General features: G+C 39.8%; 1 protein-coding gene across 5 annotated transcripts in view; it reads left to right on the top strand.

Moving 5' to 3' along the window:
• REPS1 (RALBP1 associated Eps domain containing 1) overlaps nucleotides 1-15,047 on the top strand; it is an 88,488-nt gene extending 73,441 nt beyond the window's left edge. For 3 of the 5 annotated variants that reach the window (XM_060616785.3, XM_060616786.3, XM_060616782.3), the window contains 10 exons: nucleotides 784-871; nucleotides 2,330-2,431; nucleotides 4,152-4,224; nucleotides 5,546-5,664; nucleotides 6,476-6,540; nucleotides 8,683-8,868; nucleotides 9,850-9,945; nucleotides 11,586-11,734; nucleotides 12,441-12,546; nucleotides 14,790-15,047. In XM_060616785.3, coding sequence (XP_060472768.1) covers nucleotides 784-871; nucleotides 2,330-2,431; nucleotides 4,152-4,224; nucleotides 5,546-5,664; nucleotides 6,476-6,540; nucleotides 8,683-8,868; nucleotides 9,850-9,945; nucleotides 11,586-11,734; nucleotides 12,441-12,546; nucleotides 14,790-14,858 — 1,053 coding nt within the window. In that variant the 3' untranslated portion in view covers nucleotides 14,859-15,047. The remainder of the gene's footprint in view (nucleotides 1-783; nucleotides 872-2,329; nucleotides 2,432-4,151; nucleotides 4,225-5,545; nucleotides 5,665-6,475; nucleotides 6,541-8,682; nucleotides 8,869-9,849; nucleotides 9,946-11,585; nucleotides 11,735-12,440; nucleotides 12,547-14,789) is intronic. The other 2 variants (XM_060616787.3, XM_060616783.3) reach the window with 1 other exon arrangement.
• The last annotated feature ends 1,005 nt before the right edge of the window (nucleotides 15,048-16,052 follow it).

The raw sequence follows: 16,052 nt of genomic DNA, 5'->3' as shown, positions 1-16,052 counted from the left end.
TTTTTTTTTTTTTTTTTTTTTTTAAATTTTTTTTTTCAACGTTTTTTATTTTTATTTTTGGGACAGAGAGAGACAGAGCATGAACGGGGGAGGGGCAGAGAGAGAGGGAGACACAGAATCGGAAACAGGCTCCAGGCTCCGAGCCATCAGCCCAGAGCCTGACGCGGGGCTCAAACTCACGGACCGCGAGATCGTGACCTGGCTGAAGTCGGACGCTTAACCGACTGCGCCACCCAGGCGCCCCTGTGGAAGTTTTTTAAACAGTTCTGTAGAACTAATCTGTAGAAAGTACATGTCGTGCCTACTGTTAAAATATAGCAAGGATTATTACCTTTGTTTTGTATAGGAAGAAGTAAGTGTCCATTTTTTTTCAGCAGTTTAGTGGAAGAGTTCAATCTGTTAAGTGTTTGGGTTCTCACGAAATAGTTGTTCACTTTAACCTCAAAGGTTCAAATTCGTATAATTTCATGAGATCGTCTCACACTCTGCCTTCGATTATTGTCTTCAGTGGTAGTTTCATGGATCTTCTTTTCACTCAAACCTTAACCACTCAAGCTAAAGTGTATTTTTTGTCAAAGAAACCAGAATGTTAGGCACGCAGAGTGAACTGGACTTTTTCGCTAGAATTCTGAAACGTTCCATTAAGAAATTAATTTTCGCGCTTGCCTTCGCATGAATGAGAAAGTCTGTCCACCAGTTTTTAAAGTGTCGTCAATTTTTACCGTTTCGTGGTGTCGGCGTGGCACTTGTGATGTAAAGTCTGTGTTTCCCGTGTGCCTGCAGGACACCGCTATCGTGCATCCGGTTCCCATCCGCATGACTCCGAGCAAGATCCACATGCAGGAGATGGAGCTGAAAAGAACCGGCAGCGGTGAGAGGGCTGCTGCCTGCTGCCGGGCCGGGCTCCGGTTGGCGGTTAGCGGCAACTAAACGCACAGTTCCTCTTCGGGGGTTCACGTCTAGTTCATCATTGTCTGTTTTTTAACATAGTCCTTTCTGCAAGCATGCATATACGTGCGGGCGTGTGTGTGCTTTTCATCTTGTGTCAGTTGAGTTTATATTACAAAGTCTTAAAGGAAGGACTCTTGGCAAATGTGGCGTTCCAACACCCGTGGGTTTTTATGATAACTGGTGTGAATTCACATTTTAAGTGTGTTGGGATTTTAACCAAAGAGGTTTACAGTTAAAATAAATTTTAGCTTTAAAATTGTATGTTTTGCTTGAACTCTTGAAGTTTCTCCTTACTTTAAATTTTTTGTTTTTAACGTTTATTCATTTTTGAGAGACAGAGACAGAGCATGAGCGTGGGAGGGGCAGGGAGACAGGGAGACACAGAATCCCGAAGCAGGCTCCAGGCTCCGAGCTGTCAGCACAGAGCCCGATGTGGGGCTCAAACTCACGAACTGCGAGATCATGACCTGAGCCGAAGTCGGACACTCAACCGACTGAGCTACCCAGGCGCCCCCTCCTTACTTTAGATTAAATGTTTTAGTTAGGGCTTCTCAGAGGTATATTTATTTTGTATATAAATCAGCATTATAAATTACCTTTTTTTTTTTTTTTTTTTTAAGAGAGAAAGATTGTGTACATGGGAGGGGCAGGGGGAGAGAGAGAGAGGGAGAGAGGGAGAGAGAGAGAGAGAGAAAATCGTAAGCAAGTTCCATGCTTAGCAAGGAGGATGACACAGGGCTCGATCCCACCACCCTGGGATCGTGACCTGAGCTAAAAATCAAGAATCGGATGCTTAGGGGCACCTGGGTGGCCCAGTCGGTTAAGCGTCCGACTTCAGCCAGGTCATGATCTCGTGGTCCGTGAGTTCGAGCCCCGCATCAGGCTCTGGGCTGATGGCTCGGAGCCTGGAACCTGTTTCCGATTCTGTGTCTCCCTCTCTCTCTGCCCCTCCCCCGTTCATGCTCTGTCTCTCTCTGTCCCAAAAATAAATAAAAAACGTTGAAAAAAAAAAAAATTAAAAAAAAAAAAAAAAAAAAAAAGAATCAGACGCTTAAATGACTGAGCCGCCACCCAGTCACCCCATAAACTACTTACTTTACAACCATATGTGGGGTGCTTTGTTTAATTACCCTGAAGGGGATAAAATTAATGAAGTATGCACATACAACTTCACTCTTCTGTTATAAAGTATCTTCTGTTATGGAAGGAAACTAAATTCTATGTAAACAAGCTTATATTTTATTAAAAATACTATTTTGTCTTATATCTCATGGCATACCTGCTACTTCTTTGAAATACCTAAATGAAGTCTTGAACTCTGAGGTTTATGAATGTATTAATTCAGGTCTTGTACTTTCACCTATTAATTCTCTACTAGATCACACTAATCCCACTAGCCCATTACTTGTGAAAACGTCTGACCTGTCAGAGGAAAGTAAGATCAATTCATCGGTGAAATTTGCTTCTGGAAATACTGTAGGTAAGTGAAAAATAGCATTACAGCTTCCATTTGAAGTTGATTGAGCCTCAATTTAGAGTCTGAATAATTCAAATGTGTAGCTATTTCATATTACCTTTACTGAGTAAAGTGGAGATTAGTCAACCCTCTGACACCTCCTACCCTCTATGTGGGTAAATGGTTGCTCATTGCCTCCTGCACCTGCTTCCAGGCAGGCTTTCTGTTTGCCATCCCTCTCGGTTGCCACGTTGAGTCCATGACTCCTCCCACCAGCTCCTTTCTCTCTCTCTCAGTAAATTGTGTATACGTTCATTTATGCAGCCTGTGTCAATGGAATACTGTGTGCCAGGCTCTGTTCTAGATACTGGAGATCCAGCAGTTAAAACAGAAAAAAAAAAATCTTTGCCCTAGTGGAGCTTACATTCGGTAGGGGGTGTAAAAGAAAAACTTACTTTAAAAAAAAAAGGAGCTCGTATCTTAGGAGATAATTAACACAGTGGATAAGGATAAAGCTGGGAAAGGGAAGAGGAAGTGGCATTTTAAATAAGGTAGTCAAAGCAGACCTTACCAAAAGATGACATTTGGGTTAAAATTTGAAGGAGATGAGGGATTCAGCTTTGAATATCTGAAGGAAGGACGTTTAAGGCACAGGAAAGGGCCCATGTGAAGCCCTGGTTTAGAGTAGTCATCAGGGAACAGTGTAAGAATGGCTCTTACTGAATGAGATGAAAAGAGGTTTTGAACGAAGAAGGATGTGGTTGGCCTTTATTTTTTAACAGGATCACTCTGGCTGCTGTATTGGTAACAGGCCTGAAGAAAGCAAGAGTCAAAACAGGGAAATAATAGAATAATATTTAGACTATATTAGAATAATACAGGCGAGAGAAGATGACAGGCTGGCCCGGAGTGGTAGCAGTGGGAGTGCTGAGAAATGGTCAGATGCTGACTCTATTTGGTGGGGAAAGTACGTGGGACTTGCTTACCTGTGTGATCGAGGATGGGGGTGAGAGGTCAAGGGCGATTCAGGGAATTTTGGCCTGATACACTAGGAACTGAGGAAGGCTGTGATAAGAGTAGGTTTTTTGGGGAAGATTGGAAGTTGACTTTTGGACATCTCCGGTTTGAGGTGCCTGTTAGAACATCCAAGTGGAAATCGGGTAGTTTTAATATCATTCCTGTAGAATTAAACAATTCAGTTATTTGATGAGAAAAAGGAACGGGGTACATTTTGAAGTGAAACTAAACCAAATAACCAGTCCCTTTAATTTATAATCCTTGAAAGTGTGGAGTAGTATTAGTGTTCCTTCAGATGGAAACAGAAAACAGTTTCTGTTTTAAAATCTGTTACTGTATCACAACCATTAGGCTGCCTCTGGAGTTCTCTGCTCCTCATAAGAGTTTGAGGAATTGGCAGTGATACTTTCTGACGCAAAAAATGGTGAACCTCTGGCTAATTTCATAAGTTTTATTGTCGTCTATGCATATTTTTTATTCCTATTTACATTAACTTCTCTAGATTATAACTTGTTCCGTGTGCATAGTACTTTGTTGTGTAAATATGCCACGATTTATTTGATTTATGTTTAACTGTTAACATTTAACGACACTAGGATGAACTCTTAAGCTATTAGCCAGTCTGTAAATGTCTCTGATTTGAAGTAATAATTATTGTACTTGTTTAGAGTATCTAGAGTAAAAAGTGAATAAAAAATTATTAAATAGGGTATATTCCATTTATCAGCAGATGGGTACAGTAGTTCAGACTCTTTTACTTCGGACCCAGAACAGCTTGGAAACAATGTAACTCATCAAAGGTCAGTATTTCTGTCAATAAAAAAACGCATGAAATATGTTGTCACATTGTAATATTGAGAATTATTTTAGAACCAAGTATAAATTATTTTCCTCTATTCTTCAGTTCTCTGAACGCTGTTAGGTTGCCTCCTGGTTTATGTAGAAGGGAAATGATTTCGATTCTTTCCAACTCTAATAGGAAAACAAAAGGAGCCCTTATCTTACCCCACGGTAGTCTCTGGAAGGTTCAGGAAGTGCTGTAGTAGCATTAGCAGTTTAAGGTAGTCCTTTGTGAAGGTAAACAGCTGAGAGTCTGAATAAGTACTAGAGGTACAGATTTTCTTTCAAAGCCTTGGTGGCAAGTATCAGCAGTTCTGTTTTGAGATGCCATCTTTCTAGATGGCACACCCTCATGTTGGGCTACCGACCCTCCCTGAAGATCTGCGTGACATAGAACTTTTCAGACACAAATAGAAAAGGTGTGGGATAGGGTGAAGGTGGCCAGGGATTTGTCTGCAAGGGCTTAACTTAACCATCCACTAATGGACAGGACTGTGGACAGGACAGGAGCATCTTTTTCCTCTCTCCTGTTATACATGCTCAGTATCCTTTGGCCACGTGCCTGGAGGATGTATAGAGAGACAAGTAACACAGAATCTCAGAAGAGCTTCTTGAGTCAAAGCCTGCTTCTTCATATAATTCTTTTTGTATATCTTAGAGTTCTCAGTCATCTTGAGTTTTACTCTCCTTTTTATCCCTGTAAGTGAGGAGCAGATTGTCAGAGTCCGTGAGACTCTTTTTCAGAATACAAAAGACTTCGGTGGCAAAAAAGTGAATCTCTAGGGGGGTTCGAAAATGAGGACAGTCCCCTATACGATGAGATGGCCTGTGGAGACACAGGAATGGTCACCTCAGATAGTTGAGCAAGATTCTGCTTCACTTTCCCAAACTTCAAACTTTAAATAAGTTGAAAGCTAACCATATCTGAAAGTGAAGTCTCTCTTTCTTGAAAATGATTTTTCAAACTAATAATTACCTTTAATGGAATGGGAAAACCATGACTAGTTTGCAGTCTACCTTGAATTCATGTTAATAACTTTCTTTTCAGATGTTTTAAATGTATAATTATCCTTTTAATAAAAGGGTATTTGCCCCATTAAATAATTTTTTGTTTAACGTATATCAGAAAGTCTTCTCTTTATTCATTGGTATACTTGTCATACCTACTTGAGAAAATGTCACACCACTGAGATCCTTTGCTGCTTAGCCAAGTTGAATGCTTAAAAAGAAGAAAGCTCTAATACCAGTAGCATCACGAAGTATAATGGGTGGATTTTGTAGGTCTCATTCTGGAACGTCGCCTGATAACACTGCACCACCACCTCCCCCTCCAAGGCCTCAGCCTTCTCATTCTAGATCATCATCTTTAGATATGAATCGGACCTTTGCAGTCACCACAGGTGGGTCAGAAGACCATAAAATCGTTTGATTCTAAAGTTCATTAAAGAGCACAACGTTTTATTTTCTTTTCTCTTAATATGTCTCATTTTTTTATCTGAAGAAGAATTTTGAATTTAAAAGGTGTCAAGTGAGAGGAATTTTTTTTTCTTCACGTGATTGAGTTAAAATGACAAAAGATGGGGACCTGAGAGACGCCACCAGAGAGTTTAAGACAACCATGTGGAGAGAGATTAAGGAGGGAAAGCTGACAGAGGAGGGAGAAGACACATAACTTACTCCAAGGTTTTAATGTCTATATAACTGGTTGTATTGTTATTATGTTGATCAAAATAGAAAAGTTAGGACCAGGCGATGAAGATGTTCTGTTTTGGGCGTTATGAGTTAGGAGTGATGAGGAAAAGGAGACATAACAACAGGCTATTGGACTTGTGGGTTAAGAAAGGTTGTATTATTTGGGAATCATTTACATAGAAACGATAGAGTGAATGAAAAAAGAAAATTTGGACGTCTGCGTATTTTATAGCTGAAGAGCATTCAGAAATAGGAGAAGAAAGCCGAGATGGTATAGTATTATGGAAACAAGCATGTCACGACTGTCTCGTGCAGAGAACAAGAGAAACGAGGTCTGAGAAAGGGCCATGAGGCTTGGTTATTAAGTCCTATGTAGATAGTTTTACAGGATAGTAAATGCCTTCTAGTACTTATCAAACATTCTTACAAATCTTCATCATTTGATCACATTCACTCCACCTGTTTGTTGTACTAGCAAAGTGTGTATTTACTAAAAAGACAACTTGTGTGTTTACTCAGGACAACAACAGGCTGGGGTTGTTGCCCACCCTCCTGCAGTGCCTCCAAGGCCACAGCCCTCACAGGTAATCCTCAGTGCTTCCATTACTGGGTGGTCTTATCTGTTAGGTGTTCACTGCTACTCTAGAATTACTTTGAAGATCAGGAATTACCTAATTGTCATTCTTTTTTTTTTTTTAATGTTTATTTTTGAGAGAGAGAGAGACATACAGAGTGTGAGCAAGGGAGGGGCAGAGAGAGAGGGAGACACAGAATCCGAAGCAGCCTCCGGGCTCCGAGCTGTCAGCACAGAGCCCCACACGGGGCTCGGACCCACAGACCGCAAGATCATGACCTGAGCCAGAGTCAGACGCTCAACTGACTGAGCTACCCAGGCGCTCCTCTAATTGTCATTCTTAATGAACATTTCATTCAGAGAAGCTAAGTCTTGTTTGGAAGTCAAGAATAATGATTGGAGTTATTTTTTGAAAGAAGCTTAAAAGTGGACCAAATGATAATGTCTTGATAAAGGAAGGTTTAGTGGAAAGAACAACAGGTTGGGCGACAGGAGATGTCCGTTTATGTCCTGGATCCAGCAGCACCTCAGTGCCCTCACTGCATCTCTCTGGCGATGTTATTCCAGCAGTAGAGGAAGTGTCAGATGACCTCTGTATCCCTGCCAGGCAGAAATTGTTTCCGTCTAATCTGTTCTAAGATTCTCGGTTATAGCTGTTAGTTTTATGAGACTGGCTGGCTGACTACCTTTTACATGAATGAATTCGGTTGATTTTTCTGGGTTAGATCCTTATAATGAAGTTGGTTCTTTGAAGTTAAAAAGATGGTTTCTTAGTCTTTACGAGTAAGATACAGAAATTTGAAGATTTTAGTACGTATTTTACCTCAAGTACTAGCGAAAATATATATTGGGTTAAACCGGAAACCCAGGGAGTTGGTCACTTGATTCAAGAACCAGTCCAGCGGGGAAGACAGACCTATAAACAACAATTACAGGACAAGTGCTGCTCCAGGCGTATTTGTAAAATGCTTCGCCACAGCTTTACTAGCTAGTGAAGTCAAGGGTCACGTTGAAAAGGTGTAAGTAAAACGAAGGAAGTAAGGCTTTAAGCAAAGACTTGAGAGATGAAGTAGTGTTTCTTGGGGAAAGGGCCCTCCAATCAGAAGGAATGACATTGCCTGGCATAATCAAGGGAAGATGAGTTAGTTCTGTGCAACCAGAGTGACAGGGAATGAAACTGTGGACACGGGGAAGGGGCAGAGCATCTCCAGATCAAGAGTTTTTCTTACAGGAGATGGAGAATTTTTAACGGATAAGCAGGGAAGAGACTGCAGATTTATTCCTGTGTTGTCCTGTACTTCCATCACAATAAAACTGCTCACACTGTATTTTAATTCCTTGTTTTCTTGCTCTTATCCTGCACTAGACTATCTGCTTCATTAGGTCATGGGCCTTATTTTTTTGTTTGCTGTTATTTCCATAGTGCTTGGCCAAAAGTTAGATCCTCAATAAATGTATTTTTGGGTTGAAGATTTTAGAGGATTGCTCTGGCAGGGGAGTGGAAGAAAATTGAAGGGAAGTAACGCCAAAGTATTGGGAGAATAGTTAGAGCGGTGGTTTTCACACTTTAACGTAACCTTTTTAGAAATATGATGGAACATTTTTTTAATAAAAGTAACTTTTTTAAAGCACAAACTGTTGTGCAGTGGCCCGATTAAAAAAAAAAAAAAAAAAAAAAAGGCACAAGTGGAGAATCTGGGAGTAGGGCCAGACCCTCCCTGTCCTCGGATGTACTTTCTTTGTAATAAGAATTTTGTAAAAGTATCTTTTTTTTGAATCTCCTTTAAAAACTTATTTATTTTGAGAGCGAGCGCAAGCAGGGGCCGGGGGGCGGGGAGGGGGGTGCGGGGAGAGAATCCCAAGCAGGCTCCGTGCTGTGAACGCAGAGCCCAGCCGGGTTTGATCTCATGAGTCGGACGCTTAACCACCTGAGCCACCCAGCTGCCCCTAAAAGTATCTTTTTTTATTGAAAGTTTGTCATCTTAACCTTTTGAGTGTCTCAGCATGTCACTTACAGTTTTTTAGAGGCTAGATGCTACTGTAGCTCACCTCCCTGAATTTACAGGTAACAAGGTTATTTGTACAATGTATTTTCAAAGAAGGTTGCTGCCAGTGATACACTAATGTGTGTTCCTCCTAAACCATCGTGCAGGCTCCTGGTCCCGTTGTGCATCGCCCAGTGGATGCCGATGGCCTAATAACTCACACTAGTACCTCACCTCAGCAGATACCAGAACAACCAAATTTTGCAGATTTCAGCCAGTTTGAAGTATTTGCTGCATCAAACGTAAATGAAGAACAAGAGGATGAAGCTGAGAAACATGCAGAGGTCTTACCGGTGAGTTTTCAAGGGCTTAGCTGATTTTCTGCTGGGAAACGCGTCCCACATTATATTCACAAGTAGGTCTGTAAACAGAGGAACCTCTAAAAAGTAGATACTAGAATGGACATGAGTGAATAAAATATCTTCTGCTGCTGCTCTAGAGGATTTCTGTTCCCTAGGTCTGTGCTTCTTAATTTTTTTAATTGGTCTTAGACACCTGCTGGTTGCAATATAATGCTTAATAAGAATGAGAATCTGCGTGGAAGTTAGTTGTTGTGTGAAAAGATACAAACACAACCATCTGGTCATGGCTGAAACACTGCTCAGGGGCTTGCTTCTTAATGCTGAGCGTCTGATGTGTGATTTGGTGAAGATTTCCGTGTAATAAGTGGCTGTGGTTACCATAGCTACACTCCATTTGTGTGACAGTAAGTCACTTCAGTTAGACAGCAGCGTTCCAGGAGATTCTGTTTAGTTCTAGTGGCAAGAACTTCTCTAGGGATTCCCGACCTCACCAAACATAAATGTGACGTTGGAGAGACTTATTAAAGCTTCTTACAGATCCGGTCCATGGGAAATTTTCTACTAGCTGCTTCTTCAAGCCTGTAACTTTCTGCCTAGCCCTGGGGCCTCTAGGTGTGTGGGCTGTGCCTCCAGGAAGGCAGGGCGAGCCTGAGGGGAAGTCCAGGTGTGCCCAGGGCATTGCGTACTCGGCTCTCTGGGGTGGAGGCATCCCCTCCCCCAACCGCAAGAATTTTCCAGACTGTGCCGGGCTGCATTCTCAGCCCTCCCCTTCTCCCTCAGAGACCTGTCACCTTCCCTGCTCCCTGCCTTTCTGTAGCACAGAATAGTCATTGTACGGGGTTTTCTCAAATTCCTTATTATCAGACTGAACATTTTCTTAATATTTTACTCTCTGATTTGTTAACATATGTATTTATGCATAATTTTATACTGATTACATATAGTTAGGAATGATAATATATTCATCTCTAGGTTGAAAAAGCTTCTGATCCTGCAAGTTCTCTTCGAGTTGCCAAAACAGATAGTAAAATTGAAGAGAAGACAGCTGCTAGCGCTCCTGCCAATGTGGTAGGCGACAAGTCTTGTATAATATTGGTTATTTTGTACATATAAAATGTTATATGACGTCATTTTTACTTTGTAAGATTTTAAAACTGACAGAAATCTTAGAAATAAAGTTAACTGTAGAGCAACCTAACCCACCCACTGCCAGAACTATAATATACTGAGTCGGTCTCAGAACAAGGTCTGCCCGTTTAAAAATTCTAGGAGATAATAGTCTGTCATCCAGTATAGACCATAGGTTCTCAGACCTCATGTTACCACATTCTTCACATGCATAAAATAGAGCTTCCTTATTGGTCACATTCAGTTTGTTTTATTGCAGTCTTAAGTGTCATAGGGGAAAATGGTCAACCCTTGAAGAATGTTATGCTCTGGGCTCTTCTTCTTGACTGTTTTGGGGATTATTTTTTCCCGAGCACATTTCATGAAAATTTTGACACACACGGTAAAGTTGAGAGAATTTTACGTTATATACATCAAAAAACCCACACTTGACTGTACAGTTTCCTGTACTTGCATTGTCATGTATCTCTCTGTCCTTTATCTACATCAGTTTTTCGTATCTGTTTTTTGCATTTCAAAGTAAATTACAGATACTGGCATGCTTTTCTGTTCAGAGAAAAGTCTTGGTAATTTTTTTTTTCTGTTCTCATCCAGATATTCCCAGTAGTTATTACAGCACATGCCTCTGAAAGTGCTTAAATTGTGCTTTCTGGACACCTTAGTTTGTACTGTATTTCTGTGATGTTTTTTAATAGTGTGTTTTTGTCAGCTCACGGCAACACATAGCACTGAACCAAAGATATGGCAGTTGATTCTCATTTTTATCTATGAACAGATCAAATCAGGTTATGGTAAATGCCAAAATACCATATTTGAATCTCAGTTTCCAACAAAATGTCCACTCGTATTCAAGAGTTACAAATTACTGGGGCTCCTGCGTGGCTCAGTCGGTTAAGCGTCCGACTTCGGGGCAGGTCATGATCTCACGGTTTGTGGGTTCGAGCCCCACAGCGGGCTCTGTGCTGACAGTTTGGAGCCTGGATCCTGCCTCAGATTCTGTGTCTCCCTCTCTCTCTGCCCTCCCCGCTCATGCTGTCACACGCATGTGCGCATTCTCTCTCTCTCTCCCCCCCCAAAATAAACATTTAAAAAGTTACAATTATTGTGCATTTTAGTTATGAGTTTTAAAGTATTGCCTAGCTTTCTACTTCTTTATAAATTGCTTTATTATTGATATATTTTAGTATTTTTGAGTAGGAAATCCTAGGATAATGGATACATATTTCTGGAGATTCCCTTTTATACTTATTAAACAGGTATATATATTGAGCATGTTTCTTGTTAACATTTAAACTGTGAATATTATAGTTTTGAGTCAGATTTGGGACTCAAGGAACTCCTGTTGCCCTTTTTAAAAGAGTATCTTGTTAGGTACATTCACAATTGTGATGTCAACAGCCTCTCCTATTGAAATGTAACTTAGCTGTGGTTACTGTATAAATTGTTTTAAAGTGGGACAGATGACTTTTAATTTGTGGAGAATAAGCAGTTTAAAGAAAGCAAATGATGTTGGTGAAGTGCTAATTAACCGTGAATGTCTTCAGGACATGCTCCTTGTTAACAGAATTCTTCTCTTCCAGAGCAAAGGCACAACACCCCTTGCGCCACCACCTAAACCTGTTCGCAGAAGATTAAAATCAGAAGATGAATTAAGGCCAGAAGTTGATGAACATACACAAAAGACCGGTGTCTTAGCTGCTGTTCTTGCATCACAGCCTTCTATTCCTAGGTAATCAGAGTAGTTCTGAAACAAATGTAATTACTAGTAACAAAAAGCCCAGCAATTAAATTATCAGACTAGCTCTTTAGTTGAGCAGTGGCTCTCAGCTTCTCCTCTTTAAGCATTTTCTCTTTTATGAGCAGGTGTAATATGCTTTCCGCTTTTCCTCTTTCTGTTATTAAGTTCAATTCCATTTTAAAACCCAAACGCAAACCCTTGAGCAGATTTTTAAAAAATTGATAGTGTAGAATAACACTAACGTTTTAACTACGGTTGTCTTAGATCGAGAATCAGCTGACTCAGGGGCTTGTGGGCCAAATTCATCCCATGGCCTGTTTTTGTAAGTCCCAGAACTAAGGCTTTCACATTTGTGTAAAAAAGAGAAGAGCCAAGAGAAAGGAAAACAAAACAAAACAAAACACGAATATGCTGCAGAAACCATATGACCCACAAATTTAAAATATTTACTGTGTGGTTGTTTACAGAAGAGGGTTGCTGATGAGTTCTACAGAAGAAGAACAATTAAAACAATAACTAATAATTAAGCTTTGATACTTTTGGCTGACCACTGAAACCAAGCAAGTGAGGTTGAGCTATGCCATTAAGGCAACTACTTTCTTCTACTTTCTGGATTTAGTGATAGGTCAAGGAAGAATGAGAGAATTTAAAGATAAGAAATGAAAGTCATGTTTTCTTGCCCTCTTTATCTTCTCAGGTCTGTTGGGAAAGATAAGAAAGCAATTCAGGCATCAATTAGACGCAATAAGGAAACCAACACAGTTTTGGCCAGATTGAACAGTGAATTGCAGCAACAATTAAAGGTATTCTGAATCTCTACTGGGGAACTTCCATGGACTCAAAACATCTTAGAGTTAACAGGAACTTAGAAGTGATCCAGCAATTCATAGGCTATATGGAACTTCCCAGGTAGCGAGAGAAACAAACGAGTTATCGAAAATGTTCTTTACGCCTTTGAACCTTTTCATATTAGAAGGAATTTTGCATATTCAATTCTGGTCTGATTGCCATACCCTACATATATATGGCATCACTGTTTCTGTAATATTCCTGAACTTTCATAATGAAACCCAAGAGAGGAAATATCGTGACCTCCGGTACCTCCAAGATCATAGACATGGTTCTCTATGCTCTTACTGAATTCTAAGATGATTTGAGTATTGTTAGTTTATCCTTTTATCAAAGACAACTCAGAATCTATTAAAGGGACTCAAACAGGTCTAAAGAAGAAGGAGGATGCGGACAATTTAGATCATGTCACATGTGGAAGAGAAAAGACTAGCCTTCAGTAGAAATGCTGCTTATGGCCAGCGTGTACTCCTGTCATCTGTACTTGAGAGGAATGGGTTTGCTTTTCTTACTACTGTGATTTCTTTGAATCCCTCCAGATAAAAATTAGCCAGAATCATTTATGGTTTACCAACATTATTACATATTCATGTCTTGTAAACCAGTGGCTCTCAAATCTTAACATGTACATAGTTAATCAGGGGTCATGTTAAAATGCAAATTCTGGTTCATATTAGGTATGGCATGGGCCTTGAGAATTCTGCATTTCTCATAAGCTTCCAGATGATGACTGTTGCTCTCAGTTCGAGTAGCAAGGTTGTAAACCACAAAGATGAGAAAAGAGTCTGTGGAAGTATAAATTGAATTATGAAATTTGTAAAATAAATGCAGAGTTAGTTCGTTCCCAAAACATTCTGTTTATATCCCTCATCTAGCATTTATCACACTATCTGGAATTACTGTCTATGGCACATTTGTCTCTCTGGCCTACTAAAATGAACTCACTGAGAGTAAAGCATATTTTCTGTTCAGGGCGACCGTAATACATTGTCCAAATCAAAATACTTTTCAGAGAAAAGAGAGAGGGATGTGTTAATGTGTAGGCCAGGACATCAGAAATAAACAGGGGCTCCCCTAGATAAACTCACAACCGTATTGTCTCCATCCCCAAAATGTAGCGCATGTTAGGCATTTGATAAATACCTGTGAATGAATGGTATTTTTGTACAACTCTTTGATCAAAGAAGAGATTTGTAGTCTATGGTTATGAATTTGGTCTGTTGTAAAGGAAGAATGTAAAACTGAGAACAAGCTTGCTTACCATACCTTGACAATGGAAATCTCATCAGCACATGTTTTTCTGAAGGACTAAGGAAGCCTATAGAAACATCTATATAGGGGCACCTGGGTGGCTCAGTCGGTTAAGCGGCCGACTTCGGCTCAGGTCACGATCTCACGGTCCGTGAGTTCGAGCCCCGCGTCGGGCTCTGTGCTGACAGCTCGGAGCCTGGAGCCTGCTTCCGATTCTGTGTCTCCCTCTCTCTTACTCTCCCCTGTTCATGCTCTGTCTCTCTGTGTCTCAAAAATAAATAAAACGTTAAAAAAAAAAAAAAAAAAAAGAAACCTCTATATAGAAGCTATGTTAAAAATCACTTTTCTCACTATATCTGAGAACAGAAAAAGGAAGTATGATATGAAATAGGAAGAGGTAGCTCTGGTTAAAACACGATACTATCAAGGTGATCGAGAAAAAGAAAAAAACAAAGCAGGTGAGTTAGAATTTCCTGGCTGTCTGAAAAGACAGCTGAGAATCAACAGTGATTAGAAATTCTGATTGGAAAATAGATTTATTCTTTGTGAAACTGAAACTCAGATGAGGTTCAGGAGTTTTTATGACCAGATATCACCAGGAGAAAGAATCTGTTTAATTGATTCATCAGCTGTTACTGCAGGGGGTAGGTTTTATGCAAAATGCATGCACGAATAGCCATCATTTGCAAATTTTGGCTTTTCTAATAATTAAAAAACATTTTATTACCCTGATTTATTTTGTAAGAAAAAGATTTCAGTTAAGATCGTATCTTAATTTTGTGTACATTTAAAGAAACTACTTTTCTCAAGTGAGGTATCCTTTTAAAATATGAATGACCATCCCTTCATCACAAGTTTAAATTGTTTTCTTGATGCTTAGTTGTTGTATATGTGCCTTCATTTTTGTGTACTTTGAAATATAACTTAGCTTTGCATCTTTTCTCAGGATGTTCTTGAGGAGAGAATTTCTCTGGAAGTTCAACTGGAACAACTTCGACCGTTCTCTCACCTATAAGCCAATTGCCGTTAACTGTGAACATACCCATTTTTAAGCAGTTCTGGGTCCAAGCCAATTTGGAGACCCAGACAGTCAGCTCACTGCTTAATTCAACATTGAATTTTATGATTCTGTTTTGCCCTATATGTTCACCTGTATTTAAGTATCTTTTATTTTTTAATTTCAACAATAAAAGGGTCAGGATGACTTTTTCCGGAGGTTATATTGTTTTTGTTGGCACAGCCCACTCTTCTTTACTCCATAGCATCAGGAACTCGGAACATTGGTCCAGTGCACTTACGTGGCCAGAACCTCACACTGATTTGATTTACAGAACGGCCTTCCCGTTTATATCTCAAGCACAGACTGAAATATTTGCAAAAGGGGAGACAAAATTAAATGAATTGTCAAGTTGTCTTTTAGGTTTACATAAAGCACCTATGGGCTTTTTTGTAAAAATCTTTAAAGTGAGTTTCCTACTGAATTTTTTTATTTGAAAGAACTATATTGCATGAGGCACTCTTTAACCCTAATCGGCAGTCTTCAGGAGTCACGTGGCACTTTCAGGTTCTTCCATGTCCACTTGGGGGTCAGAATTTATCATTTTCCTTGTGAAAATTTGAGCCATTTCACGAGTAACTGAAAATTTTCGTGTGTGAGGTTTTGACTCAGCAGTCATGTAAACTTACAAGATAGCTACGAAGCCAGGCCTTTCTTATTTGTCTCCTAGAAGGGAAGGGAAAGCGTTGAAACCAACAACATAAGTACCGTCCACTTGCAAACATCACCATTTTTTGCATGATTTATGCACTTGACTCTCAGTTAGAAGCTTATGCTTATCAGTCACTACAGGGATTATTTTCAGGTAATAATGTTTTAAAACTTCTGAGGGCATTAATTATCACAGAATAAATGGAAATTTCTTGAGATTTCCAGTTTTACCTTCAGCTATCCTGTCCTTCATTCTTTCGCCATAGAGACAGGTTTTTTCCTATTAACGGAGCTTCTGAGGTGTGCCCTATTAAGAGTGATATACTGTCTTAGAATGTGTTTTACATTATATGATAAATACATTTTGATCACATTTGTAAATTTGCATTCACTGCTGACCAACAACAGATGTTCCCTTTAATGGTTTATTCTGTCTGTCGGATCAAGATGTTAAGCTGCATGGATATATCATGACAGAATCAAAGTGTGATTTTACACTAA

This window comes from Panthera onca, chromosome B2 (genome assembly GCF_046562875.1).
Source record: "Panthera onca isolate mPanOnc1 chromosome B2, mPanOnc1 haplotype 2, whole genome shotgun sequence".
Classification (NCBI taxonomy): Eukaryota; Metazoa; Chordata; class Mammalia; order Carnivora; family Felidae; genus Panthera; species Panthera onca.
Note: the sequence above shows the minus strand (reverse complement) of the source record. Positions and strands in the feature narration are given on the sequence as shown.